Below are 27,380 nucleotides of genomic sequence, written 5' to 3' on the forward strand. Positions count from 1 at the left end.
ATCACATTGATTGATTTGCGAATGTTGAACCAGCCCTGTAACCCAGGAATGAATCCCACTTGATCTTGGTGGATAATTCTTTTCATGTGCTGTTGGATTTGATTTGCAAGGATCCTGTTGAGGATTTTTGCATCCGTATTCATCAAGGATATTGGCCTGTAGTTCTCTTTTTTTGCTGGATCTCTGTCTGGCTTGGGAATCAGAGTGATGCTGGTTTCATAAAAGGAATCTGGAAGAGTTCTAAATATATCTGTCAGATCCATCTGGTCCATTGTGTCATTCAAGTCCATTGTTTCTTTAGTGATATTCTGTCTGGTTGATCTATCCATTGCTGTAAGTGGAGTATTAAAGTCCCCTGCTATTAGCACATTCTTATCTATGAGGTTGTTTCTGTTTGTGATTAATTGTTTTGAATATTTAGGTGCACCCATATTCAGTGCGTAAACATTTATAATTGTTAGTTCTTCCTGATGGATGGACCCTGTAATTATTATATAATGCCCTTCCTCATCCTTTGTTATTGTCTTTAATTTAAAGTCCAGTTTGTCCGATATAAGTATAACTACTCCGGCTTTCTTCTGACTTCCCGTAGCATGATAGATATATCTCTATTCCCTTACTTTTAATCTGAAGGTATCTTCCAATCTAAAATGCATTTCCTGTAGACAGCAAGAAGATGGATTTTGTTTTTTTATCCATTCTGCTACCCTATGTCTTTTGATTGGAGCATTCAGCCCACTTACATTCATTGTTATTATTGAAATATGTGGGTTTAGAGTCATTGTGTCCTTTGTGGGGTTCTTGCTTGTGGTGGTGTCTCTGGTGTCTTTGTTCCTTGCAACACTTCCCTCAGAAAGTCCTCCTGAGGATTTCTTGTCAGGCTGGCATAGTGGTGACAAATTCTTTCAATTTTTGTTTATTTGTAAAGACTTTTATCTCTCCTTCTATTTTGAATGACAGGTTTGCTGGATAGAGGATTCTTGGCTGCCTATTTATTCTGTTCATCACATTGAAGATCTCCTGCCATTCCTTTCTGGCCTGCCAAGTTTCAGTAGATAGGTCTGTCACCACTCTGATAGGTTTCCCTTTGTATGCTAAGGCCCTTTTCTCCCTAGCTCCTTTCAGAATTATCTCTTTGTCCTTATATTTTGCCATTTTCCCTATGATATGTCGTGCAGAAGATCAATTCAAATTACGTCTGAGGGGAGTTCTCTGTGCCTCTTGTATTTCAACGTTTACTTCCTTCCCCAGGTTGGGGAAGTTCTCAGCTATGATTTGTTCCAGGACTCCTTCAGCACCTTTCCTTCTCTCTTCCTCTTCTGGGATTCCTATGATACGGATATTGTTCCATTTGACCGTATCACTGAGTTCTTGAACTCTTCTTTCCTGTTCCTGGATCAGTTTGTCTCTTTTTTTGTCAGCATCTTGTTTTTCTATAATGGTGTCTTCTAAATCACTTTTTCTCTATTCTGCCTCTTCAGTCTGTGCATTGGACACCTCCAGTTTATTATGTATTTCATTTATCGCATTTTTTAATTCTTCATGCCTAGTTTTGTTCTACATGTTGTTTGTAGCCATAGTTTCTTTGAGGTCCTCTATGCTTTTTGCAACCTCAGCAATTAATTTTATGATTATTGTTCTAAAATCTTGTTCAGTTATGCTGCTTATATCTGTTTTGAGCAGTTCATTAGCTCTTAATTCTTCTTGGAGTTTCTTTGGAGGAGAGCTCTTTCGTTTCGTAATTTTGGTTAGCTTTTGTTTCTTGTTAGTTTTAAAGACTTGTTATGTACTCTGCACCTGTGAGCACTGCTGTACCCAAGAAGACTCTTTGACTGTCTAGGGTCTATCCTTTCAGAAAGTGTTCTTTGAATGTTATCTCTTGGTCTCTCTTTGAGACCTTGGTTATTTTAGTTTCCTACTCGTAGTGGTATTTGGGACTCTTCACCATGTGTACTTTGGCTTGTTTCTTGAGGTATCCCTGGAGAAGAATACATACAGACAAACACACAGGGAACAGAGGGACACAAATGCACAGAGAAATCCAACAATCAAGCTAACCGAGAAGATAGGCAAAAAATAAAAGAGAAAAGAGGGAGGAGGGAAGGCGAATGATAGAAAATAAAAATACATTAAAAAATCAAAAAGAAGGAAAGAAAAGGAAGAATGAAGAAAACCCATAGACAAAGATCGGTTTAAAGCATATAACCAGATTTCCCAGCTACAATTAAACTGCTGGGTGTATGCAGTGCTTGTTGAAGAGCTAGAGAAAGAGAGAGATGATAGGGCGGAGATGAGGCACAATTGCTATTCTATCTATCTCCAATAGATAGAATGAACAGGCAGAAGGGATAAGAAGCTTTTTACAAAGAGCTAAAGGGTGGAATATGGTTGGAGAGGTGAGAGGAAGAAGGTGGTGTTATCTAGAGATACTATCTAGTCTGATTACTCCTGAGAGGCTTTGTTATACCGCCATTAACAGTTCAACTGGTTGCTGCTTCCCTGTTGCTGGGGGTTGAGTGGAGGGTGGGGGAAGTGCAGCAGCCTCAGATCAGCTGGGGTCAAGCAGCAAAACAACCCAAGTGCCTCTGGGGATCATAGCAACTTTAGGTCCGCAGAGTCTGTATCGCCTCACCCCGTCGGGTCGCAACTGCTTTACCAGCCACCCGGCTTCAGCAGGCAACTTTTCACTCACGCAGCCGCTGCTTCATCGGGCGTCAGCGGGACCTCACCAGGTCACCGCCACCACTGCTTCAGTGGGCCGATGTCGCCCGCGCCACTGCCACTTCACCCTGCGCCTGCCCCGGGACCACCGCCCCAGGTGTTGCTGCTCCTTCACCGGCTGCCACAGCTTCAGCAGGCAACTTTCGCTCACGCAGCCGCCACTTGACCTGGAGCTGGCACCACTTCACCAGGTCGCCGCCACCATCACCGCTTTAGTGGGCCAATGTCGCGCGCGCCACTGCCGCTTCACCTGGCTCGGGACCGCCTCCACAGGCATTGCTGCTGGTTCACCAGGCACCGCTGCCGTGGATGGTGCAGGGCGCAGGGCAGTTCAGTTTTTCCTGGCGCCTTCTGGGACCAGGGCACCTAGTTTAAAGTCAGCACCCCAGCCAGAGCTAAAAAACATTGTCTTTCCAAGGCGAGGTTTTTTTTTTTCTCTTCTCCAGGGACGGTTCTATGAGCAATTTCAGCTTTTCTTTCCTTTCCCCTGGACTTGTGGCAGCTCACCACCACTTGCAGGTTTATCACTCACTGCATGCAAGCTGGGTTCCCTCCCCTCCCTCCGTGTCTCTGGTCCAGTTCCGCTTTTATCTTCCCCAGTTCGCACTCAGGCACTTATGAGGTTTCCTTCCCAATGTACTCTGTCTCTTTCTCTTCCCAAATTCCTGTGGCTCACTGTCCCACGACTTCAGGCCTTCTCTGTTTGAGAGATGAGTGCAGGCGAAATGTATGGTGCTTCCTACTTCTCCGCCACCTTGCCTCTCCCGCCTCATAAAACCTGATTTTATCCTTACCTTGCATTTTACTTTCAAACTAATCTTCCCCTAGAAGTTATGCTTCATAATTTTAAGCTCATTTTCTATAGCTTATTTGTGAACCAATGATTTCTACATGTGAGTTTTGAATGTAATTTTTATATGACATAACTTGTTTTTTAATGTTTCTTATTTTATTTTACTTTTTCCTAAGATTTTATTTTTTTAATAACCTCTAGACCCAGTATGGGGCTCAAAATTAAGAGTTCTATGCCCCACTGACTTAGCCAGCCAGGCACTCCTACATAAGTAATTTTTTTTTTTTTAGTGTCCTATTTTATTTTATTTTTTTAATGTTTTATTTATTTCTAGGAGAGAGAGAGCGACATAACTTGTTTTTTAGAAGTTAGCATTAAAGACTAAGAAATTCTATAGCTGGGGCACCTGGGTGGCTCGGTTAAGTGTCTGACGTCAGCTCAGGTCATGATCTCACAGTTCTTGGCTTCAAGCTCCGCATAGGGTTCTGTGCTGACAGCTCAGAGCCTGGAGCCTGTTTCGGATTCTGTGTCTCCCTCTCTCTCTCTCTGCCCCTCCTCTGCTCATGTTCTCTCTCTCTCGCTCTCGTTGTCGCTCTCTCTCTCTGTCTCTCAAAAATAAATAAGTAAACAAACATTAGAAATTTAAAGATATTTCATTACTAAGGACTAGTGTAGTGACCAGGATATCATTAAATAATAGGGAAAAGCTGTATTTTAAAGAAAGTTTATCTTTAAATATCTTCTCAACAATTAGTCTGGTTTTGTACTACATCAAGTGTATCCAGTTTACCTATATCTAGTTTACTAGGGCTTTTCACAGTTTCCCTGCATAAATATAAAAATAAGTAGCACCCTTCGATTGTATCATTACTGAATCAGTGCCTGAGACCTTAAAACTGGGCACAGACTTTAAGCAGCACAACCTTCCATCATTTTCTATTAAAAGTGGTGTTCAATTAAAAGACATTTAGTCCTCTAGTCATGTCATTAACATTAATTAGTGTTATTGATGCAATTTGTAAGTTTTCCTATTTCCTGAAATCCATTTTTAAAAATATTTTATTTTTAGAGAGAGAGAGAAAGAGAGAGCATGAGTGGGGAAGGGGCAGAGAGAGATGAAGACAGAATCTGAAGCAGGCTCCAGGCTCTGAGCTGTCAGCACAGAGCCCCATGCAGGGCATGAACCCACAAGCCATGAGATAATGACGTGAACCAAAATTGGATATTTGACTGATCCACCCAGGCACCCGTACTGAAATCCATTTTGATCTGAGTTTACAATATGTTTGCAACTTAAAATTAATAAAAATCCTCCTTGCTTAAAAAAAAAAATCTGCAGTTCAGAATTCTATTAGGTTGATCCATTCTTTCCTGTTTCCATTCTAGATTGTTGTATTTAACTTTTCTGTACTTGGTTCTTTCCACTATTGGTAAACTGTGTCAGTTGACATTTGTGGAGTTATTTGGGAAGCAATAGAAGCTATCATGTTCTAGAGGCCAATGTTTTCATTGTAAATGGGACTGAAATTGGAATACTTAAAATAAAAAGTATTGTATTTAGCAATACAGGAACAATGAAATTGAAACTATTCTCAGGATTTATATCACTAGCAACAGCAAGCTTTCCAAATTTGATTTGTTTAGGTTCACATTTCAAACAAGGATTTGAAATAGTGGTCTATATCCTTCACTCTGCTTACTTACCTTTCACTTGCCTCTCAAACTGCAGGGTTGAGCATGTGCCACATGCCCACAATGAATGTATTGAGTACTTTTTTTTTTAAGTTTATTTATTTACTTAGCGAGCTGAGGAGGGCCAGAGAGAGGGAGAGAGAATCCCAAGCAGATTGCCAGTACTGAGCCTGATGTGGGACTTGAACCCGCAAATTATGAGATCATGACTTGAGCCAAATTCTTAACTGAATGAGCCACCTAGGCACCCCAATACTCAGTACTTTTACTCCCCTTTTCTGTCCCTATCTCTCTTAAACCACTAACAGTGCCCTCTAGTCAAAACCAGTGGATTGATGTTGCCATGACATTGCTGGAGTTTTGCAAGCATTGGGCATCGACCACCATTTCCTCGCATGGGATCCAAAACCTCACCCTACCCTGACTCTCTTCTCAAAGTCTTTACTGTTTGCCCTGTCTACAGCTGCCTCCTTTGGAGACTAGTGCTCCAGGGTTCTACCCTCAGTCCTCTTATCCACCTACAGGGAAATGTCATCCACTCTCCTAACTTCACTTTTTCACCTCTCACCTCCTAGTCTTTACAAACCCTAATGCACCATTGCTCCTCCCCTGCTGAGTGAGAGAAGCCCAAACTCTTGAGCATGGCATAGATTCTTCTAACCATACTGTAAGACCACATGATGGGGACATTTCTATATCCCCATTGCCCAGCCAAGTGAAACTCCATGAGCCCTCGATAAAGTTTTGTGGGAGGAGGGATTCCTCGAATTTGCCAAATTTTTTGAGTGTCCTCTTTCAATATCTCAATCCCCTCCATTTCCTAGAATTCTTGCCCTGCCCCACTCAGCAGCCTCCACAGGATTCTGACCTACATCTATTTACACTCTATCTTCAGTCTAGAGCAAGGGTATGCACATTCCTTTCCTGCTCATCCCATCTTGCTGTCCCAACTCAATCCCAGCATCTACATTAGCAAAAAGCTGCCAGTTCGTGGAAATCATTGTGACCATCATCCTGATACAAAATCTTGGCTACATGTTAAATCTATGAAGTTTGCTGATGACCTATAGTGGAATTATCCCATGCTTCCTGTTCTAGCTTTATACCACTTCACACTTGGCATAAAATGGGAAACCAGAGTCTCAGTTCCTTGAACGTAAGCATGCATTCAGAAAAGTGCACTCAGTAAGACTACACCCAAGCTTGCAATTAAGCAGGGGAGATAAGATATGCACATAATTCTGAAGTATATGGTAAATGATAGTAAATACAGACCACATCTTATGCCTCTTGTGACCTGTAAGGACAACAAATTTTCAATAGAGAATTTCTGGATGAACAATTCTAGTGTACAGAAAAGAAATAGGGTTTGGCATTTGAACAGAGAACAGACTGGAAAGACAAGTTGGAACAGGTATAAGAGGACTTTGAGGGGCGCCTGGGTGGCTCCGTCGGTTGAGCTTCCAACTTCGGCTCAGGTCATGATCTCATGGTTCATGGGTTCGAGCCCCCTGTCAGGTTCTGTGCTGGCAGCTCAGAGCCTGGAGCCTGTTTCGGATTCTGTGTCTCCCTCTCTCTCTGCCCCTCCCCCACTCATGTTCTGTCTCTCTGTCTCAAAAATAAACTATAAAAAAATATTTTTAAGAGGACTTTGATATCACACCAGGAGAGTAGACTTCTTTTGGTGGTTAATACAAAATTTGGCACTTTTTGAGCAGTAGGATGACACACGCAGAGCTTACTTTAGGGCAGTTCATCTGGCAGTTCACAGCTGTATCTCTCAATGACTAGAATGTTACCCTGCATATAGAAGCCCCTCCATAAATGTCTTATTTACAGGACCATGTGGGAGTTATCATTTTTGATGTAGTTTTGTAGTAAAAGCCAATCATCTGAGTCCAATATTTTCAAGTTAATAAATACACATATAACTTCATCTTGATCTTCCTTCACTAAACTCAGTATTCCAGTCCCAAACCCCTCTGTAATGACTCCCACAGGAAACAAAATTCCACCTCCCTGCACTTTCTCTCCATTGAGTTCTTTCCTCCATAGCTACACAAAAGAAAGCTGTCTAATCCAGACCTCTTTTACATGACAGTTTGTCAAATTTTATATACAGTCACCACGAACAGGTTTCTCTTTTTAGTCAAATATTCCCAGACCTTTTAATTATGTAAGGTATTTATCACTATCCTAGTCACTCCTCTGGAATTGACTATGTCAGTGTCCCTTAAACACACGTCATCAATGCTGAACTATGAGTCCAGAAATGTCCTAATTAATCCATTTCTTGGGCTTGAAAGGCTTTGGAATTATTCTCAACTAGTCATCCTCTATATAACATTACCTTATCTGCATATAGCACTTTTCAGCAGGCACATTTCCTCTTCTACCTCTCCGACATCTATCTCTTCCTAGTTCAGGCTCATCACCCCAGGCCTGCATCCTGTCTTTTTTTTTTTTTTTTTTTTTTTTTTTTTTTTTTGCTTCCTTGCCTGCTGCTGCCATACCTGTACTCTTTACACAATACTGTCATACGTGGGTCAGCAAACACTCATTGAGCATCATGCTTCAGGGCATTGCTTATTAGTAGGACAAGGCTTGTCCTTTAATTATGGAGACGACAGCCTTCATCTGACTATACCACTGTAGAAGGTGCATTGCAGCATGGGTGCACACCCAGGACTGAGGGTGAAGAGGGGCATTCCACCATTGGTTAATGAGGATGGCATTTGACTAAACTTTTAAGAATGGTTGGAATTAAAAGCAGAAGAGCATTCCAGGCTGAACCAGAGGGTAGGGCATGAGGAGTCTAAATGTACACCGATTTAGGGAGCTCCTGAGCAGAGCAGAGGGACAGAAGCTCTGGATGTGTAGCAGGATAAGCAGTACTAAGTGTCCTTGAAAGGAAGTTTAGAGCAGGTACCATTGTTGGTAGTCTGTTTTGTAATAGGGGACTGTTATGCTCCCACCTCCATTCACTTCTGGAAATCACTTGGTACTTCCACCTGTCAGTGGTTGAAGTCTCAACATTTGGACAGGGAGCTCTGCCTAGCAGCTCTTGAAGAGGTGGCTGGAAAGCAGACCAGGAGTACTCCCAGCCCTGGCAGTGCGACCACGGGAGAGGGAGACATTAATTTAGGGGAGCCTCAACCTCGTTGGCAGGGTTGTGGTGAGGTACCAAGCGTAATAATAGGTACCAAGTGTGGCCTCACTGTAAAGTCATTACTGGGACGATTTTGTAGCACCCGCGGCCGCCCCGCGCCAGACATCCCTTACCCGGGGGACAGCACCCGCGAGGACTCTTAGGGGTGCGCGAGCAGCTCGAAGATTAGACACCGCACCAAGAACTCAACCACTGCCGGCTGAGGGAGTGCGCAGGTCTCAGCGCCCTTTTCCTCTGATTGGGTGGGACCAAGGGGAGACGGACAAAAGAGGAGGCAGGGATTGGTTAATCCTGGGAAGAAGGCGGAGCCTTGGCCAGGAGGATGGTGGTATATCGCTGGCAGTGGTAGCCCCGCCCCCTTGCCGAGACTCGGATCTGGGCCACATAGACTCAACAGTCAGTGGAGTTCCTACGCCTCCTAGTCATCCCAGCAACCAGTGACGCGGCCCGCCTGAAGCTAACCACTGGCCAACTGGGGAAAGCGGGATTGGAGCGTGACCCCTATTCTAAGGCGTCTCCCAGCTCCCCTTACTCGGCGGCCGCGCGCTCCGCCAGCCCCTTCCTCCCTTCTCCTCCTTAGTCCTGCAGTCGGGGAGGCAGGGGTCGGCGAGCTAGCTGAGCGGGAACCGCGTGGTGTACAAGGAGCCAGTCGGCGACCGGTGAGGGGACTGAGGGGTCGGGAGGGCAGGGTTGGCGCGGGGCAGCGATCTCTAACTGTCTGCCTGTCTTCCCTCCGCTGTGGGCGGCTAGCGCCTGCAGCAGTTGGGAGCGCCGCCCTGGCAACGAGTGACGCGGAAGCACTACGGAACAAACGATTGGTCTGCTCACTCCCGCGGCCGCTGGGCGGCCTGCTCCTCCCAGGCCTTGCCCTTCGCCTGTCCTCGTCCGTCTTTCCCCGGTCACCTTCGGGCCCAGCAGCCCCACCACGCAACATCACCAGGCTAAGACGGATTAAAAGGGCAACTTTAGCCACCAGGTTCTGTCTGCGTTAATCGGCCCGGACTCCTCACTACGTCTTTGGTGCCCTGTCTAACCTTCGAGGTGGGCTGGCGCCAAGGGAGAGGAGTTGAGGTGGGAAGTTTCGCCAAGGAGAGTCTGCCTAGCAACTCGTGACGATCGTTGACTGAAGCGCCCGGAATTGGCTGCACTGCGACTTTCTCAGGTGTGGCGTCTCTCTTGCCGTGAATAGTTGTGTGCACCTTCCCGTTAAGTAGGAGGCAACAAGTCTTAAATAACCAACCTCCCTGCTTACTCTGAAAGCCCCCGAGGTTCGGCGTGGGGCTATGGAATGCTTATGCTACTCTAAGCCTGTGAAGAAGGGGTTTTGGGGTATTGGGGAAGGGATTTAAAAAGTCTCGCAGAACGTTTAGGATCCTTAGGGTCGAAGTCAGAGTCAGACCCCCATATTCAGGATCCCTCTTCAAAGGAACTGTCCTGAGGCGGGTAAAACCTAAAACTTCAGCAACCACAGTTGTTAGACTTACACATATTTTAACCTTTTCATATGAAACGTTATAATAGTTTCCTTTACTGAGTTCTCCCAGTCAAGAGTGTCAGACACCTAAAATCCCCTGTCCAAGGTCACACAGCTAATACTTATTATGGAAGAACCAGAATTTGGACACTTGCCTCTGTGGTTCCCCTATGGAACCCCTTACCGTTCTGTTTCAGTAAACCAAAGCAGAGTGTTTGCAGTGCATGCAGTAGATAGGGCTATGGAGGATAAGACAACTGGAGAGAGGCTTCCTACTCTTCCAGGAATCTAACATTTGAAAGAGATGTATTCCAGTTTAATACATCATGTTTAAAAAGCATGAGTGCCCTATGTGTGCCCAACTTCTTGCTAGGCCCTGGGAAGATGCAAAACACCATGTATTGTCCCTTCCTACATCTCAGTTTGGGGAAGGTCTGCCCCCTCTGGGTTGCAGCTTTTGCAACCATGTGTGAAAGGAACACAGAGAATAGGCTACCTTACTACGTACGCTCTTTCCCTGCTAACATCCATACTTTCTCCACACTTGCCAATTTACAGGAAAATCTTTATGAAGGCAGAACTTCCGAAAGAATGTATCTGGATCATAATCAGTCTTGGGCACTTGGGATGGGAAGCAGCTGTCATTCCTATTTCCACCAGCTCCTTAAATATGTCAGACTTGACCTGAAGCTAGAAGGGGTAACTTCTTTTGAAGTACTAGACCTTGTTTCTTCTGTGGAAGAAAAGAAAGTAAGGAGTAGCCACTCTGGTGCTCTGGATTCCACACTCCATACTTACCTAGAAAAGGGTCTGAAACCTTCCCAGAATGAATGAGAATCACTGTTTCCTGTTACTTTTACTGATTACTCAGAATAAAGCCAAGTAAGGGGATGGGGTTGTGGAGTGTGAAGGCACTCAGCAGGGATTCTCTGAGGAGGGGTTACTGGAGCAGAGCACTAAATGAAGGGGAGAATGGGTTTGCAGGTGGAGCTATAAATAGAAAGGCCCCAAAGTAGGCAATTAATTTTAATAATACAGTTCATTTGGGGCACCTGGGCAGCTCAGTTGGTTAAGCATTCGACTTAGGCTCAGGTCATGGTCTCGTGAGAACTGTGCTGAGAGCTCAGAGCCTGGAGCCTACTTCAGATTCTATGTCTCCCTCTTTCTCTGTCCCTACCCCAATGGTGTTCTCTCTCTCTCTCTCTCTGGAAAAATAACTAAACATTAAAATTTTTTTTTAAATAATACATTTCATTTAACCCAATATATACAAAACATCATTTCAACATATATATAATCTACAATAAACATTATTAATGAGATATCTTGCATTCTTTTTTCATACTAAATCTTTGAAATCAGGAGTGTATTTGACCCTTTACAGCACATCTCAATTTGGACCACTGCTCAGTCACATGTGGCTCATTGCTACTATAGTGGACAGTACAGCTGGAACAGCCCTCAGTCCCACTCCTGTTTAAAATGGAGAAATTGTGGGGTGCCTGGGTGGCTTAGTCGGTTAAGCGTCCGACTTTCGCTTAGGTCATGATCTCGCGGTTCGTGGGTTCGAGCCCCGCGTCGGGCTCTGTGCTGACTGCCAGCTCAGAGCCCAGAGCCTGTTTCAATCTGTGACTCCCTCTCTCGCTGACCCTCCCCTGCTCACGCTGTCTCTCTCTCTCTCTCTCTCTCCTAGAAATAAATAAAAAACATTTAAAAAAATAAATAAATAAAATGGAGAAATTGTGAGATGATCACTTGCCTCTTCGTTCTGCGCCAGAAATGATGGCCCAGCAGAACAGATAACCAGGGAAGAAAATCTTTGTACTGACTGAAGGACACCACTCAGAAGAAAAAGAACAAAACTGCTCTCATAGTAGATTGTTAGTAAATGTACTAAATCCTGATCAATTACCATACTTTTGATCTGTAATAGGTGATCCATTAGATATGATATGAAATCCCTGAAATAGCTACTAAGAAACAAAAATAAAGTGATATGTGAAACTCAGAAGTTTGCTTTTAATCAATTGTGAATGTTAATTTTTTCATTTGCTTATCTTACTGGGTTTATTTTTTTTTATTTTTTTTTCTTACTGGGTTTTTAAAAATTAATTACATATGTAGCATTTGTAAATATTTGTAATTACTAGATGCTTGAAAGTTGATAAAATAAAGTATTGAGCATTTAGGACTTTTCAGTAAATCACACATAATTACCTCCTTCCCTCTTTCCAAGCCCTCCTGTACTTACTTTTTTTTTTTTTTTTTTTACTTAAAATGAATTTGGTGGTTTAACAACTTCAAAACCCTCAATTGGCAAAGTGGTTAGGACAGGGCACGTTCCAGCATGGGGTGAGGTACAGAAGACAGAATTTAAGGGTATACCTTGGTACTGAATTACCAAACCTGACCTCTAGATCAGGGCCTGTCTTGATCTCCACATTTGTAATGGGAGGAAATTGTATCTTTGTTTATATGCCATTTATGTATGCATGATTGTGTTTGTGCATTTGTCTTACCTCACTTGGGCATGTGCCCTGGGAGGGAGGGGTGGGTTCCCAGAAACTTGGCCTGAGAGGTGTCATGGTTCCTTGAGACCCCCAAGTAAAGTGGAACACACACCAGGGAATGAGCATTGCTCTTTTTGGCATTTGGGATCAAACACTGAGTCCTGAGGGAAGGTTTTATTCACATGAGGATAAACATTCTTTTGAACTGATGACCAGCTAGAATCAGCAGCCCAAGTGTCTGGGCTGAAAGTTCCCTCTGTAAGAACTGAGAGACTCTCTAAAGACTGCTTTCAGGTCTGCAGAGGGGCTCCTGCCCCTGCTTCTAGTGTTTTTGTTTTTGTTTTTTTTTCTAGGAGAGAGAGAGAGACAGTGTGAGCAGGAGAGGGTCAGAGAGAGAGGGAGATACAGACTCTGAAATAGGCTCCAGGCTCTGAGCTGGCAGTCAGCACAGAGCCTGATGTGGGGCTCAAACCCACGAACCGCAAGATCATGACCTAAGCGAAAGTTGGACGCTTAACCGACTAAGCCACCCAGGTGCCGCCCTGCTTCTAGTTTTTGCTTAAACTCATTATCTTTGAATAAGATGTCTGGGATTTAAAATACTGCAGACCATGGGGCGCCTGGGTGGCTTAGTCGGTTAAGCGTCCGACTTTCGCTTAGGTCATGATCTCCCGGTTCGTGGGTTCGAGCCCCGCGTCGGGCTCTGTGCTGACTGCCAGCTCAGAGCCTGGAGCCTGTTTCAGAGTTTGTGTCTCCCTCTCTCTCTGACCCTTCCCTGCTCATGCTGTCTCTCTCTCTCTCCTAGAAATAAATAAAAATATTTAAAAAAAATAAAATAAAATACTGCAGACCAAAAAAGAGAGAAAAAGTGTGTGGGATAGGAGGAATGTCATAGAGAGAAAGAAATTTTGAAAGCAAAATGTATATAGATGCTGAAGGATTCATGATACAATTCTTTAGTTTTTTTAATTTGAAAATGCCCATTAAAACAATAATCCCCTCTTCTTTCTCTCCCTGCTTCTGTCCTCTCTGCTCAGTTTAAATTCATGTTGTCCCCATGGATGTAACTCGAGGGTATTATCCTTAGTGAAATAAGTCAGGCAGAGAAAGATACCATATGTTTTCACTCATATGTGGATCTTGAAAAACTTCACAGAAGACCATGGGGGAGGGGAAGGGGAAAAAATAGATAAGGAGAGGGAGGGAAGCAAACCACAAGAGACCCTTAAATACTGAGAACAAACTGAGGGTTGACGAGGGGTGGGGAAGAGGGAAAAATAGGTGATGAGCGTGGAGGAGGCCATTTGTTGGGATGAGCACTGGGTGTTAAATTGGAAACCAACTTGACAATAATCTATATTTAATTAATTAAAAATAAATTCATGTTGTCCCTCTTCTTTCATCTTTGCAGGGCACAGAACATCCTGCTCCAAAGGCATGAGAAGAGAACATCCTGCATTGGCCACTCTTGCCCAATGTGGAGGGGAGCAGAAGATCCTGAGCCCACTCCTGAAGGTTTGTGGCTATCAAGGCTTTCTTTCTTTTTTTAAATGAGTGTTTGTTTGTTTGTTTGTTTTTGAGAGAAAGAGAGCATGAGAGGGGGAAGGGCAGAGAGAGAGGGACATGGCATTTGAAGCAGGTTCTAGGCTCTGAGCTATCAGCACAAAGCTTGACACAGGGCTTGAACCCACAAGCTATTAGAAGTCAGATCCTTAACCGACTGAGCCACCCAGGCACCCCTCAAGGCTTTTTTTCAATTGACCCCATTTATGGGGTGTTTTAACCAGAGCTCTGGGCATTTATGATGTTTCCATCTTCCAGTAAGAAAATGACTCTGACTTGTTTGCTTCTTCTCCCTGACCTATTGAGTGACACAGCCTATAACTCATAGTAACTGTACCTAATCTCCCCTGAATTTAGCTGGGACCAATCCACGGACCCTGAGGGAAGCAGTCAGTGATGAGGCCCACAGGAGGTTCTGTAAAGAAAGGCTGACTCTGCTCCCAGACAACTACCTGGACCAACTTGTTAGGATTCAGAGATAACATTTGAGATAAAGAGGATAGCAGAGCAGATTCCATCCCCATAAAGGGTCTTTCTGCTATTCTGGGTTCTCAGATCCCTGGAGCTAGGGTAATGAAGGAAGTCTGTAGAATGTTTGCAAACAATTTGGATGACCTGAGAATAGGAAAGAATGCTTCTTCCTTCTCCCCAGCTTTTCCTGAAAATGTGAAAAGCATTTCTAGGATAACGCCATCAACTTTCAATAATATGTGTAGACTATACATGTTTATTTTCACCCCTTTCCTGGGTCCTGAGTTGCTTTCTCAAGGTTAGGGAACTTTGAAGCTATGTACCAATGTGGAGTGGTTGTTTATCAGGTATTGTCCAAAGTTAAGGCGCAGTACTTTAGGGTTTCTCATCCTTTGCCCAGGCTTCTGGTTATGTATGGGTTTAGGCTTCATCTAATTGCCCTCCTTGACCTTCCAGCCAGGTCTGGCTGGGATCACATTGGTGACTTGGGAAAACCAGGGCCTCAGAGGAAGGTATTGATGTGGTCTCAGCTAAGGGGCCTTTCATTGCCCATCCCTCCTTAGGGTTTCCTAGTGCATCTCCAGGCTAAGACCTCTGGCTTAAGGACAGAAAACAGTCTGGCTACTCATCATCCCCTCCCAAGCAGAGTTTTGGAGGCAAACTCCCTCTCTGAATCCCTCTTGCCCTTCATGTTGGCATGAGGACCTCTCTCTCCATATTTCTAGGAGTCCTATGGCTTTGCCTCTTCTTGGAGAATGGAATCCAGGAGATGGCCTAGCTGAAAAAGTTACAAGAAATGGGGACTCTGTGCTCTTGCCTGGCCATTCCCCAAGGTGTAGCTGTTGCAGCTTTCACTGTGGCTTACAGTGAATTTCTCCCTATAGGGCTCACAGTAAAGGGTGAACTTGGCTGCAGCTCACTCTAGAAAAAGCCACAGAGCCTGCTTACAAGAAAAGGAACTCAGAACCTGCAGTTTTCCAAAATTCCTCTTCTTCCATTTGCCATTTCCTTTCTAGGCCTTCAAAAAACAGAAAATAACACGCAGTTTGAGGAGGTGCACCCTGGCTTGGGAGTGGAACACATCCCTGCCATACTGCATTCCAGGCACTCCCCAGCCTGTCACTCACCATGTTAGATGCATCAGAGGTGGCGGCGGCTGCAGGAAGGCCTTACATATGCAGTGAATGTGGCAAGAGCTTCCGCTACAGTTCCGTGCTGCTGCGTCATGAGCTGGCACACGGTGGTGAGAGCCGCTACCGCTGTCTAGACTGTGGTGAGCGCTATGCCCTGGCTGCTGACCTCCGCGCCCACCGACGCGCCCATGCTGGCCAGACGCTCTACATCTGCAGTGAGTGCGGCCAGAGCTTCCACCATAGCGGCCGCCTGGACCTACACCAGAGTGTGCACAGACAGCGCAGTCGCTCTTGCTCTTGCCGTGCCTGCGGCCGCAGCTTCCCACACCTCCCGGCTCTGCTGCTGCACCGGCGCCGCCTGCACCCTCCAGAGCAGCCCCGCCGATGTCCACTGTGTGCCCGCACCTTCCGACAGAGCGCGCTACGCTTCCACCAGGCGCGGGCACACCCTTGGGGGACACTCATCACGCCCATCGACCCATTGCACCAATGCGCACAGTGCCCACGGGCTTTCCACAGCTATGCAGGGCTGCGGAGCCATGCGCGCATCCACGTGGCCCAGAGCCCTGGCGACTCCACACCTCCAGAGCCTCATGCTCCGGGTACACACCATTGCAGTGTGTGTGGGAAGAACTTTGGTAAGAGCTCAACACTAACACGACACCTGCAGATTCACTCAGGTGAGAAGCCCTTCAAGTGCCCTGAGTGTGGAAAGGGCTTCTCGGAGAGTGCCACGCTGGTGCGCCATCAGCGCACGCACACAGGTGAGAAGCCCTACGCGTGTGAGGACTGTGGGCGCCGGTTCAGCGAGAGTTCCACACTTTTGCGCCACAGGCGCAGCCACCAGGGAAAACGGCCACACGCATGTGCCACCTGTGGCAAGGGCTTCGGGCAGCGCTCTGACCTAGTGGTGCACCAGCGCATACACACAGGCGAGAGGCCCTTCCCATGTGCCGAGTGTGGCCGCCGCTTCAGCGACCGTTCTGACCTCACCAAGCACCGGCGAATACACACAGGCGAGAAGCCCTACCACTGTGAGTTGTGTGGCAAACGCTTCACATGCGTGTCCAACCTCAACGTGCACCTGCGCAACCATGCTGGTCACAAGCCCCATAAGTGCCCTGAGTGTGGCAAGGCCTTCAGCGTGGGCTCCAAACTGGCACTGCACCGCAAGACACACCTGGGCGAGCGGCCAGCAGAATGTGCTGAGTGTGGCAAGTGTTTCAGCCACAGCCGCTCGCTCTCACAGCACCAGCGGGCCCACACACGAGCTCGTGCCGCCACCGCTGCCACCCAGGCCACCACAGGAGCTGCCCTCATCTTTGCTGGCCAGGCAGAACAGGAAAAGCTGGACTTTTTGTGTCCCAGCTGAGGGGAACTTGCTGAGAAGCTTCTCTGGAGTGGGCTTGGCAAATACCAGATATAGAGCCACAGGGATGGTGGGGCAGCTCCGCAGATGGGAGTGTGTGTAAAAACAGCATGGCTGTCTCTCACCCCGTCACACCCCTACATCCATTTCTCTTGTCAGCTCTTCCTGTCCATCCTTCCTGCTCTCCCTCTGGGGTGTAGGTGCAGGGAGTTGGGAAAACCTAGACATGGAAGACAGCCCAAGTATTGGTGTGTTCCCATTGCTGCTACTGTGCCCTCAGATGCTTCCCCCTCACCCCCACCCCTGTTTTCCTACCTGTATTGTCTTCTCTTGTCCCATCCCCTTTTTCCCGCCTGAGTCTCCTCTAGCTCTCTGGGTACTTTTGTTGTCCTGACTCTTCAGGTAATGATCATAGGGTGGCCATAGTAACAACCCACCTGCCTTGTGGTTTTCTTGCCTCTTGGTTCCACTTGACACTTTTCTCTGCTGCTTTCTCCATGGGCTCTGAGAGATGGGAAGTTTGTAGGCAGATGATGGGATTGCCCATTTCAGTGAAAGGCATCCTGCCAGAAGCAACTAGCCTGCTGCCTGGCACAGAAGGCCCACCTGCTTTGAAGGTGGGCAGGAGACCTCAGCAAAGCAACCACCTGGCCCACAACCCAGACCTGATGGTGTCCAGATCAAGGCCCCTCTTAGGACAGTGTTCTCCAGTTAGGTGGAGGACATTAGCTTTGGGACCTAGACTGAGACCACATGGGGTCCACAAAGCAGGGTATGGTCAAGTGAAACATCAGAATGTTATATCCAAATCAATCTCTGAGCTCTACAGAGGCAATAGTGCAGGGTAGAAAATCTGGAATTGTCCAGTGATTTTTTTTTGCTTATGGCTGGTGAAATAAAGAGTTGTTTATTTGGGTTCCAAATACCCAGAGCCTCTTTTTTCAAAGCTTGAGGCTGCTGTTTTGCAGATATCAGGAGTGATCCAAGAGCCAGGCCCTTTTGAAGTTCTAAGATGTCTTGTCTCCACCCAAGGTAGCTCAGTGATCTTGCATATACAGCCCCCTAATTTTGCACTGGAAGGCAAGACTCTTCAGGCCTATACACTTGGTTCCCGGATAGTGAAGAGTACAAATGTGGCTCAGGCTCACATACCTCCATTCCTGCTCCAACTATTCCTCTGGAATGACCCAGTGCTCTCCATACTGTCACAGCCTGCCCTGCTTAAGTGCAAGAATAGGTATGATACTCCACTGAAAAGGACTACAAAGTATCAAAGTAAATTGGGAAAGAAAGCTGGGTCCTTGAGGTAGGGGCCTACAGAGAGAGGAACAGGGCCTGCACCTGTGGTATACTCAGGCACATTCTAGCAGAGCCTGCTTCCAGAGGAATAAGGATTCTCATTCTTCAGGTGCCAAAACATCCAGTCTGCCCACACACGACTGTAAAATACTGGGTTTATTCTGTTTAGGAAGCCTAAAGTAGCCCGTCTTGGTTTTTTTGCCCCCCACCACCCTGCACTCCCTGTCACCCTAGTTTCTGGAGGCCAGGCATCTGGCCCTTCTCTTCCTTGCTCCCCTTCAGTCCCTGGGGTCTGGCTCCTCAGAGCCCAGGAATGCTCACTGCTGATGGAGCGTGGTCAGAGCTTGAGGAACCAGAGAGGGCCTGGACTCATCATCAGACCTCAGGGGCACAGAGGCAGAGATGTTGGGGGAGGGTTCCAAAGGGCCGAGTGACTCCTGTGGAGTTGGGAGCAGGGTTGGATGGCTTTTGCTGCAGTGAGCTGCAACGCTGTCTGGCTTCTCAAAACGCTTGCCACAAAACTCACAGGGGAAGCGTAGAGTAGCGGCTGTTTCTGCATGCTTGCGTCGGTGCCAATTCAGGGAGGCCTTCTGTCGGCAGGTGAACCCGCAGATCTCACACCTGAGCGAGGGATAGTGGAGGAAAAGACAGTGCTTTAGCCCATCTTGACTTCCCCACGGCAGTCTCCCCCTCCTCCCAACCCACAGCCCTACCTTCCCACCCATACTCCCCCACACTCACTGCAGGGGCTTCTCTCCAGTGTGGATGCGCCGGTGGATGACGAGATTGCTGCTGGTGCGGAAAGACCGGGCACAGAACTCACAGATGTAGTCCCGGGTGTCTGCAGGTGCACAGGGGACACCCCAGCATTCATCCCCAGGATGTGGCCCCTCCTCAGCCCAACCCATCTGCCAACCCTCAGAGGAGTACTATCCCCATTCAGCCTGCTTATCCCATCCATCTCAGCCCCCAAAAGTGCCCTGTGGCTGTCAGCAGCCAACCTGTTCCGTTTTTCCCTGAACCTGCCAGCACTAACAGCACCTGCCCTTTGCCTTTCTCCAGCAGCTCTCACAGGTCTGCTGTGTCTTTTCTCCTGTACCTCCAAGCCTCAGGGCAGGGCACACAGGAGGTATTGTCACTTCTTGTGGCATCCTTTAGACATCTGTCTCACTCCCACAGTCAGACCGTACATGTACACCTGTAGCCTTCTACAGGTAACATTGCACAAATCTCTGGCTCCAGGCCCTCTCCTCAGCCAGCACTCCACATTTCTGTTCTGGTCTACCAGGTCTTTCACTTACCTGGTCTCCCACCCTTCTGAGAAATTGCAATTTCAAGCATGCCAGTCAGTTCCAGCAAGGACTTTCTACTACTTTGTCCTGCTGCCTGTGACTCCATGCTGCCAGTCCAGCAGCCCGCTGACTTTCCACTGTCCCCCTCCACACTCCTCACCCTTTCCCTTTCCAAGGCATCTTTGTAGCCTTCCCTCACTCATACTACTGATTCACTGGCCGCTCTCTTCCTCAGCTGGACCTGTTTGGTTAAAATCCAACTTAGGATAAACATGATACTTGGCTTGCTCCAGGGCCACACAGGTGCGCTAAGGGAAGTAGAAACAGATGCCACAATCCATGCCACCATCCACCCACCAGCGTCTCCTTTTCATCCACAACCACAAGTCTCAAGAGTCTACCATAGGCCTCTGTATTTCACTTTCCCACTCTCAGAAGTCCAGTAGGCCATTATTTCACCTCCTCTCTCTGTCAGCCTCATTCAGCGGTGATCTTATTTTCCAAGTCACAAAGAAGAGAGAAGCCAGGAGAGAACACGCACATCTTTCCCCTTACCTAATCCGTCAGCAAACTTACGTTTGTGCCCATATATGTGAATACTTGCTCCACTGTAGTTGCCCTCCAGTAGTGCAGAGACACACCTCTTCTCCCTGGCTGGAGGCTGCTCACCCCACCTAGTTATCAGTTACCTTTCCTCTCAGTGGGATCCCTTTCCCCTCTCTGTGTCCCCAAGCTTACAGCTTTCCAGCTAAGACCCCACTTCTCTACTTGTCTTCACAGCAAAACTCCAAAGAGTGGTCCATATTCTCTAACTCCACTTCCTTAGCTCCTCTTTCCTTGAACTCATTCCATTCTGGCTGTCCTCTCCCTTGTCACATCCCACCCTGTCATCTAATCAAAGTCCTCATCCTCATCTTACTCCATCTTGTAGCACTGGCACAAGCCACCCTCCATCCCTCCTCACTGGAGCACTCTCTCCACTTGATTCCCTCAAGTACTGCTCTCTTCATTTGCCTCGCTGGCCACTTGCTGCTCTTCCCACATGTCCAATCCCATTCATTATTCTTCATTACCTACATTCACTCCATGGAGGTACACTCCATCCTTAGCTCCAAATACCACCCATGTGCTTGTAATGAAACGTTTTCCCCCCAGCATCTCGACTCCAGACTCCAGATTCACATCTTCTGAGATGCCTAAATTATCATGTCCCAAATACACTGTCCCTTTCCTAAAGCCTGCTCCTCCCTCGTTTTCAAGAAATCACATTACTTCTAACCAGTTACTCAAGCTGGAATCTTTCAAGTCACCCTTGATTCCTTCCTGTCCATCTACCTGTGGCCAATCTGTCCTTCTCACAGCAGCCCTCTGGTTCCGCCTTAATGCTCACATCAGCCTTCAGCCACTTCTCACCAACTCAGCTGTACCAGTGGTGTCAAGGCTGCCATTACTGCACACTGCACATTCCTACAGCCCCATTTCTCCACATGGCAGTCGCAAAGTCAGTTTTAAAGTCAGTTGTGCTCCTTTAAAGTTGGTTGTGTCCTTCTGCTACACCACACCCCGGGATGGTGCCCATCTCATTCAGCCAGAAGCCAAACATCTTGATGGTAGTGTTGGAGGCCCCTGCCATCTATCTAACCTCTTTTCCTTCCTTTCTTACTTCCTGGCCTCCCCTCCATTCCTGGAACATTCCATGCAGGTATCAGTTTAGGGCCTCCCCCGTGCTGCCCATAGATATGGACAAGCCTCTATTTCTCCCTTCACATAGGTCTTGGCTCAAAGCAGCTTCCCTTTCTACAACAGAAACTCCTCTCTCATGCTCTCCACCCCTTCCCTGCTTTCATATCTCTTTGTATCCCTGCCATCACTTTGTTCATTTTGTATCCCACACCTAGAACAGTCTCAAGCAGGCAGGTGCACAACACACAGAGAACTGAGTGTGAGTGAGAGTCATCCCACAGAGGGGTGTGATGGCACCTGCGGATAGAAGGTGACAGGCCTCACAGGGCAAGTGAAGGGACCGCCAGGGGGAGGTGACAGAACCCACACTGAAAAGTGAAGGGGTCCACACGGAGAAGTGAAAGGACTCACATGGAGAAGTGAAAACACAGAGTGAGGTGAAGGGACCCACAGGAGAGGAAAGTGAGAAGGCATTTCTACACTCACCACTGTGCAATTTCACATGCTCCTTCAGGTGTTTCTTAAAGTTGAAGGACTTCCCACAGGCTGGCTCTGGGCAGGAAAAGGACTTTTGGTGGATGTGCTGGTACTTCTTGTGGTGCTAGGGAAGGAAACGGGGTCTCAGGGAGACTGCCAGAGCTGACCCAGTAGGTGGGCTCCTCTGCTCCCTCCCCATCCCACAATAGTTCTGTCACCATCAGCTCACATCATCCTGGTCAGTCCTCACCTATATGTGAGCCCACCATCCCATCCTGACATCAAACTGCCCTCACCCTATTCTGTCCTTGACTTCCATTACCTCACCTTGTTACCACAACCTTCCTTACAATGCCCAGTTCCCTGAACAAAGTCCCATTCTGGTGACACTCCTGATTCCCTGATTTGCTCTCTGCTGGGAATGAGAACACAATTTGGGTAGGTATGATTATCCTCTTCAATATCAATACTAATGTACAATAATATTGCCCAAATCACCTAACCATGGGTTTATTGCTAACCATGGGTATATTTTACGTGGTATTTTCCTAAATCTGCTTTAGAAACACACACACACAAACGTGTATGCTCTCAGTCTGGAATGCTTTCAGGGATTGTGTGGTGTTCTTTAACTCCCTGATTATTTATTGGAAATATTTCTCCTGTCTCACCTAATTTCACATTCTGGCTCACTAAATTGCACGGGCTTTCCCTTTATTTCTAATCCTGCTTTCTCATAGTTAAACTGCTGCTGGTGGCTGCTTCAGTCTCCTCCATTAAGAAGCTCAAGTGAGTTTGACTAGCCCTGCTAAAGTTCTTCTCAACCCACAGCTTTCCTGCCCAAATGTCGTCCACCCTTGCCTCACCATCCCCCTGGTCTGGGCTCTCGCCCTCAGGACTTGGGTCTGGGAGGGCTCTGGATGAGTGTGAGGGCTGTGGCCCTTCCCTCATTGTGCCCCAAACCTCTCCTGCAGTTAGGCTGGCGACAGTCCTTCCAGTCCCCTGGCACTAGAACTGCCCTCTCAAGCCAGCAGTGCCAGGTAGCTGAGTGTGGACTCAGAAACCCCAGCACCATCACATACTAGCTAAGGAGTCTTGGGAATTGCTTAACCTATCTGTGTGTCTCAGTTTCCTCATTTGCAAAGCAGCAACAGTATCAGCACCTACTTCACAAATGATCTTTTGAAGATCAAAAGACTTGACCTATATCAAGTGCTTAGAACAGTCCTAGCATTCTTTTTTTTTTTTTCAGGATTTTTTTTTAAGTTTTATTTATTTCTAGGAGAGAGAGAGAGAGACAGCATGAGCAGGGGAGGGTCAGAGAGAGAGGGAGATACAGACTCTGAAATAGGCTCCAGGCTCTGAGCTGGCAGTCCGCACAGAGCCCGACGCGGGGCTCGAACCCATGAATCTCGAGATCATGATCTAAGCGAAAGTCGGACGCTTAACCGACTAAGCCACCCAGGCGCCCCAGAACAGTCCTAGCATTCTGAGAGCCTGAGGAATGCCATTGTCATCTCCATGTGACCCTTGGAGGGCCCATGCAACCAGCAGTAGTGGGAAGCAGCTGTGTACCGGAGGCTTGGTTTTCTGCCTTATCTACCAGTTGTCTGCTTTAGTGATTATTAACTGTAGGTAAGCACTGCAGGTCTATCCTGATCTTTCTCTTCCCATCTCTGAACCCACCCACAGTCCAGGTTTCTTTGCTTCAGCTTCTCCTTCCTCTCAGCATCTCCTTCAGCCCTTCTCACCTCTGAAGCCACATGAAACCCAATCTGTGCCCCTCATATTCCTCACATTCAAATACTGTCGGTTGGAAAAGATCCGTCCGCAGCCAGGGAAGTCACAAGGCAGCAGCTCTCTTTTGGCAGCTTTCCTGGGAGGAGGAGGATAGGGAGTAGCATAAGCATTCCCACGGGCTCTCCTCAGTCCCCTCCTCTCACTCGTCCCCCTCGCCCCCAGGCCCCTCTGCAAGTCCTACCTAATTCTCTTGGGGCCGATCTGTGCTGTGTCCTCTTCCCAGGCCAAGGTCAGAGCAGACTGGGCCTGACTCCCAGGGCTACGGGCAGCAAAAAGGGAGCAGAGGGCCTCGAGGGAGGGCCATGTCCCGGGATGCCCCTGCCCTCTGTCTCAGCCATCAGGTTACCTGGCCAGGGGCTCAGTCTGCTGGGCTGTTTGAGGAGTCCCTCTGAGTTCCGGCTGTACCCCAACTTCGGTAGACAGAAGAGCTCCAGAACCCAGTGATGAAGAAGAGGAGGATGGTACAGGAAGGGGATTGAGGGGAGCTGCTGAGGCTGGGGGTGTCTCCCCCTCAAGTGTATGGGTGACAAGGGAAGGAAGGAGTCTGGGGGCATCTGGATCACTGCTGAAAAGAGAAGGAACAGGAGGGCATTATTTCCCTGGGCTCTCAGCTAGTCCTAAGCCCCCAAACTGCAAAGATCCCAAAGTCAGAACAACCCTACTCCTACCCCAGGATCCCTGTTCACACCTGCTTTCAGCTTTCATTCTCCCCTACAGCCTAACTTCACCACCTTCCACCCAATTTAAAGCCTCCAATTCTTTCTGCCTTCCCCAAAGCCCATCTTGCCTTCCCCACCAAGTCTGCAAAGCTTTGGGAGCCCCGGCCAGCTGCTCCCTCCCTCCCTCCTGCTCTGTTCAGCATCCTCCCTCAGCCCCAACTTGCTCATCTGGGGAGGAGCTGTAGGTCCATGGGCTGGCATCACTGAGCATCTCCTCTTCATCCTCATCTTCCTCCTCCCCCTCTTCTCCTGGGAATGGGAAGGTCTCCAGGAGGGGTCTCACTTCCCTGCTGGACCAAGGAAGGCAAGCCTCAGGCTCTGCTCCTTCACCTGCACTTTCCCTCCAAGCCTATCCTGCCCCTTCCACCCCCAACCTCACCTGAGTGAACTGGCCTCCTGAGTCCCTTCCTCATGCTCAGGTTCCAAACCTGTAGAGTCAAAGGAGAAGGAACTCTGGGCTGGAGGGATGAGGACAAGTGTACTTCTAAGGTCCGAAGTGGTGGGAGGACTGTTAGGAAGAAGGAGGAGGGTGCAGAGGCTACTGGAGTCGGAAGGGATATTTTAGAAATGATATGTTCACATGGTTCAAAAAATAAAAGTACAAAAAATTACACTATGAAAAAATCTCTTTTTCAATGCTGTCCCCTAATCACCTAGTTCTTTCCAGAGGGCTTGGCTTCCTACATGCCCTTCCAGAAATATTTTATACATACGTAAGTGCATACATACATTCTTTCTCCCCTTATTTTTCCACCAATAGTAACAACATACACCCTATTCTGTATTTTGCTTTTTATACCTGAAAATATATTCAAGGATATATTTTCTTATAAGTATAGTTTTTCCATTGAGAAAGGATAATTTTTAGAAAATGGAGTTCTAAGCAACAGAAATAGGAACCTTTTCTCTTCCATTTCTCCACAACTCTTCTTTCTCCCAGCCTACCTGCTGGCTCCTGCCCACTCCTGGCCTCTGGGCACCAGCTTCTTGGGGCAGTACTTGGCTGGGAAACTGGCTTGGGCTCCTCTGGAGATATGGGGCCAGAAGAGGGGCCCCAGGAGAAGGTGTGGCCCGCTGAGCACTCCCACACAAGCCCCCCATCTTGGCCCCCGGGCCCCCGAAGCCCAGGCACCAGGCTGCACTCTCGGCTGTGTGCATGAGACAGGAGCACCAGATACTGCAGACCCTTGGGGGGCAAAGGTTCAGGACCTGGAATGGTGAAGGCAACAGTCAGGGCAATCTGGGAGGACCCCTACTCTCACTCTGGGGCCACATTCAGCCCTGTCCCCCAGGCCCCTAGACAACCCCAGTCCCTAGTCGAGTTTACCATTCTTCAGAGCCCAGAACCTCCAAGGTCCTGAGACATTGCTCTCTTTTATACAGGCTATTCCCATCAAACTATGTTGGGCTCCCCAACTACTCCACCTTTTCCCAAACTCACTCAGATGCAATCCCCTTATGGAGGGTGCTGCTAGGTCACATCACTCCCTGTTGTCCCTCTTCCTTCCCTGGCTCCTGACCCCCTACCTCTAGCTATTCCCTACCTACCTACCTGCACAGAGCACACAGCCTGAAGAAGTGTACCTGCCAGGGTGGGAAAGAGAGGGAGTTTAGGTAGGGGTCCAGGTCAACTGCCCTCAGCACTCCACACTTGCACACTTTTAAGGGACCCAGTCCTAAGAGCCCCCCTCTTCTCTGGGGACCAAGAAGAGGGCACAGGACCCCCAGAGGCCACAAATCACAGAGGCGGTTCTGCTGAAATGAGACACCTGTGGGTGTTAAGGAGCCATGGACCACCACCTGATCCTGGGAGGGGAGTAGGTGTTGCAGCCTGGGTACCCTCCTCCAGAGTCCCGCCCTGGCCCCTAACCGGTCCAACAGGAACTTAGCGAGTTGCGAGTGCAGGGAGAAGCCCAGCTGCTCTTTGAGGAGGCACCACTGTTCCATGTGGCCACCTAGGCGGATGCGGCACTTGCTCCGGCGCGCGTCCAGCTGCCGTCTCTTCTCCTGCCGCCTGCGGGATGCGTCCACCGGGGAGGAAGCCATAGGCACCAGAACCTACAAGGTGGAGGAGACACGCATATGGGCGTACCTGATCCTGGACCCCTGGCTCCACGCCGCTGGGGCCTCCGTTTCCTCAACAGTGAATTGGAGCAAGACTAAGTCATTTCAATAGCATCGCTGCCATTGGACCCAACCACCCCAGTTTACGTTACAGAGCATGAAAACTAGCGCTGTGGAGTGGGAGGCAGAGAGCCAGTCAAAGTCAGAACAATGGCCTGACCCCAGGCATACTGAAGCGTAGAAACGGAAGCTATGGGGAAGGGGTGTGAGACTTCTACGGAGAAATTTCAACTGGGGCTGGAGGAGAGGTTGGTAATAGTTTCACCTTGAAGAGAGCACAGGCCTTTACTGGTTGATGTGGGAAGAGGAGGTCGTGTGTGTTGGGGGCGTGCATAGCGGGGTGACTGTGGGTGGGGCCAGGGTCTGGAGGGCGCTCCCACCCGGTCTTGGGCCGCCCCACTTAACGCTCACTAGGGGTAGGTCTGGCCAATTCCACAGGCAGCTCCCAGGACACCCAGAGGGCCCGCCGCGGTCCACCCCGACTCGGCCTTACCTGCGCGCCCCCACCCGCCCTCACCCGGAATGCGCCTGCGCCTCCCCTGCCTCGCGCGCAGGCCCGGAGAGCAGGGATGGACAAGGGCCCACCTCGCGCGCACCGCCGCCGTTTCTCTTTTAAGAGGAACCCGTCCCCCTCCGCGTCGGTGGCTCCAGCCGGTAACTAGGGCCGGGGCTGCTGGGAGGGGAGAGACTGAGGCCCGCAGCGCGCGCCTGCGCATTGGCTACCTAGCGTAGCGCCTGCTGGGAGGTGTAGTTTCCGCAGGAATTGCCCAAGCTCTTCGCTGAGCTCCCGGGAAACTGTGGAGGGTTGGCTTTTGCGGCAAGTGCCTGCGCTTGATGGGGAAATGAATGGAGCCAAGTCCTCCCGCTGTGTGCCGACCCCAGCCTCTCCAGCCTGCTCATGGATGTTGTCTCCACAATTACAATTTTGTGTTTCACCTTCAGTGTGTCTCCCTCTCAGTTGCCACCAACCTGCACATGTGCACTGCGGAACCAGGCATCCTTAAAAACCAACTAGACTCCTCTCTAGAACCCCAAGGCCCATTCCCTCTGCATCAAAAGTCCTCTGAAAAGTTGCCTAGATTCGCTGTGGA

The 27,380-nt window shown here is 48.4% G+C and overlaps 2 protein-coding genes across 7 annotated transcripts in view; one reads left to right on the forward strand and one right to left on the reverse strand.

Annotated features, from left to right (window-relative positions):
- The window catches only part of ZNF672 (zinc finger protein 672), a 36,056-nt gene extending 18,238 nt beyond the window's left edge, over positions 1-17,818 (forward strand). The window contains exons 2-4 of one of the 2 annotated variants that reach the window (XM_077763632.1): positions 9,126-9,537; positions 13,771-13,874; positions 15,410-17,818. In XM_077763632.1, the coding sequence (XP_077619758.1) occupies positions 15,522-16,898 (1,377 nt within the window). In that variant the 5' untranslated portion in view covers positions 9,126-9,537; positions 13,771-13,874; positions 15,410-15,521 and the 3' untranslated portion in view covers positions 16,899-17,818. Of the gene's footprint in view, positions 1-8,715; positions 9,538-11,542; positions 11,849-13,770; positions 13,875-15,409 lie in introns of those variants that run through there. The other variant, XR_013335016.1, reaches the window with a different exon arrangement.
- Positions 17,819-18,335: 517 nt separating this feature from the next.
- ZNF692 (zinc finger protein 692) lies at positions 18,336-26,958 on the reverse strand. 5 transcript variants are annotated; one of them, XM_077763624.1, is made up of 12 exons: positions 26,875-26,958; positions 26,036-26,223; positions 25,718-25,749; positions 25,111-25,374; positions 24,545-24,593; positions 24,330-24,455; positions 23,793-24,011; positions 23,628-23,705; positions 23,444-23,522; positions 21,656-21,770; positions 18,936-19,035; positions 18,336-18,815 (listed from the first exon to the last, which is right to left on the reverse strand). In XM_077763624.1, the coding sequence occupies exons 2-12, from the start codon at positions 26,209-26,211 to the stop codon at positions 18,512-18,514; spliced, it is 1,542 nt and encodes a 513-aa protein (XP_077619750.1). In that variant the 5' UTR covers positions 26,212-26,223; positions 26,875-26,958; the 3' UTR covers positions 18,336-18,511. The 5 variants fall into 5 exon arrangements, with proteins under 5 accessions (XP_077619750.1, XP_077619742.1, XP_077619729.1 ...); XM_077763616.1 differs by lacking the exon at positions 26,875-26,958 and adding an exon at positions 26,555-26,573 and having other exon boundaries at positions 23,793-24,008; positions 24,330-24,452; XM_077763603.1 differs by lacking the exon at positions 26,875-26,958 and adding an exon at positions 26,555-26,573 and having other exon boundaries at positions 24,330-24,452.
- Between the last annotated feature and the right edge of the window lie 422 nt (positions 26,959-27,380).

Source organism: Crocuta crocuta, unplaced genomic scaffold (genome assembly GCF_008692635.1).
Source record: "Crocuta crocuta isolate KB4526 unplaced genomic scaffold, BGI_CrCroc_1.0 scaffold513, whole genome shotgun sequence".
Lineage (NCBI taxonomy): Eukaryota > Metazoa > Chordata > Mammalia > Carnivora > Hyaenidae > Crocuta > Crocuta crocuta.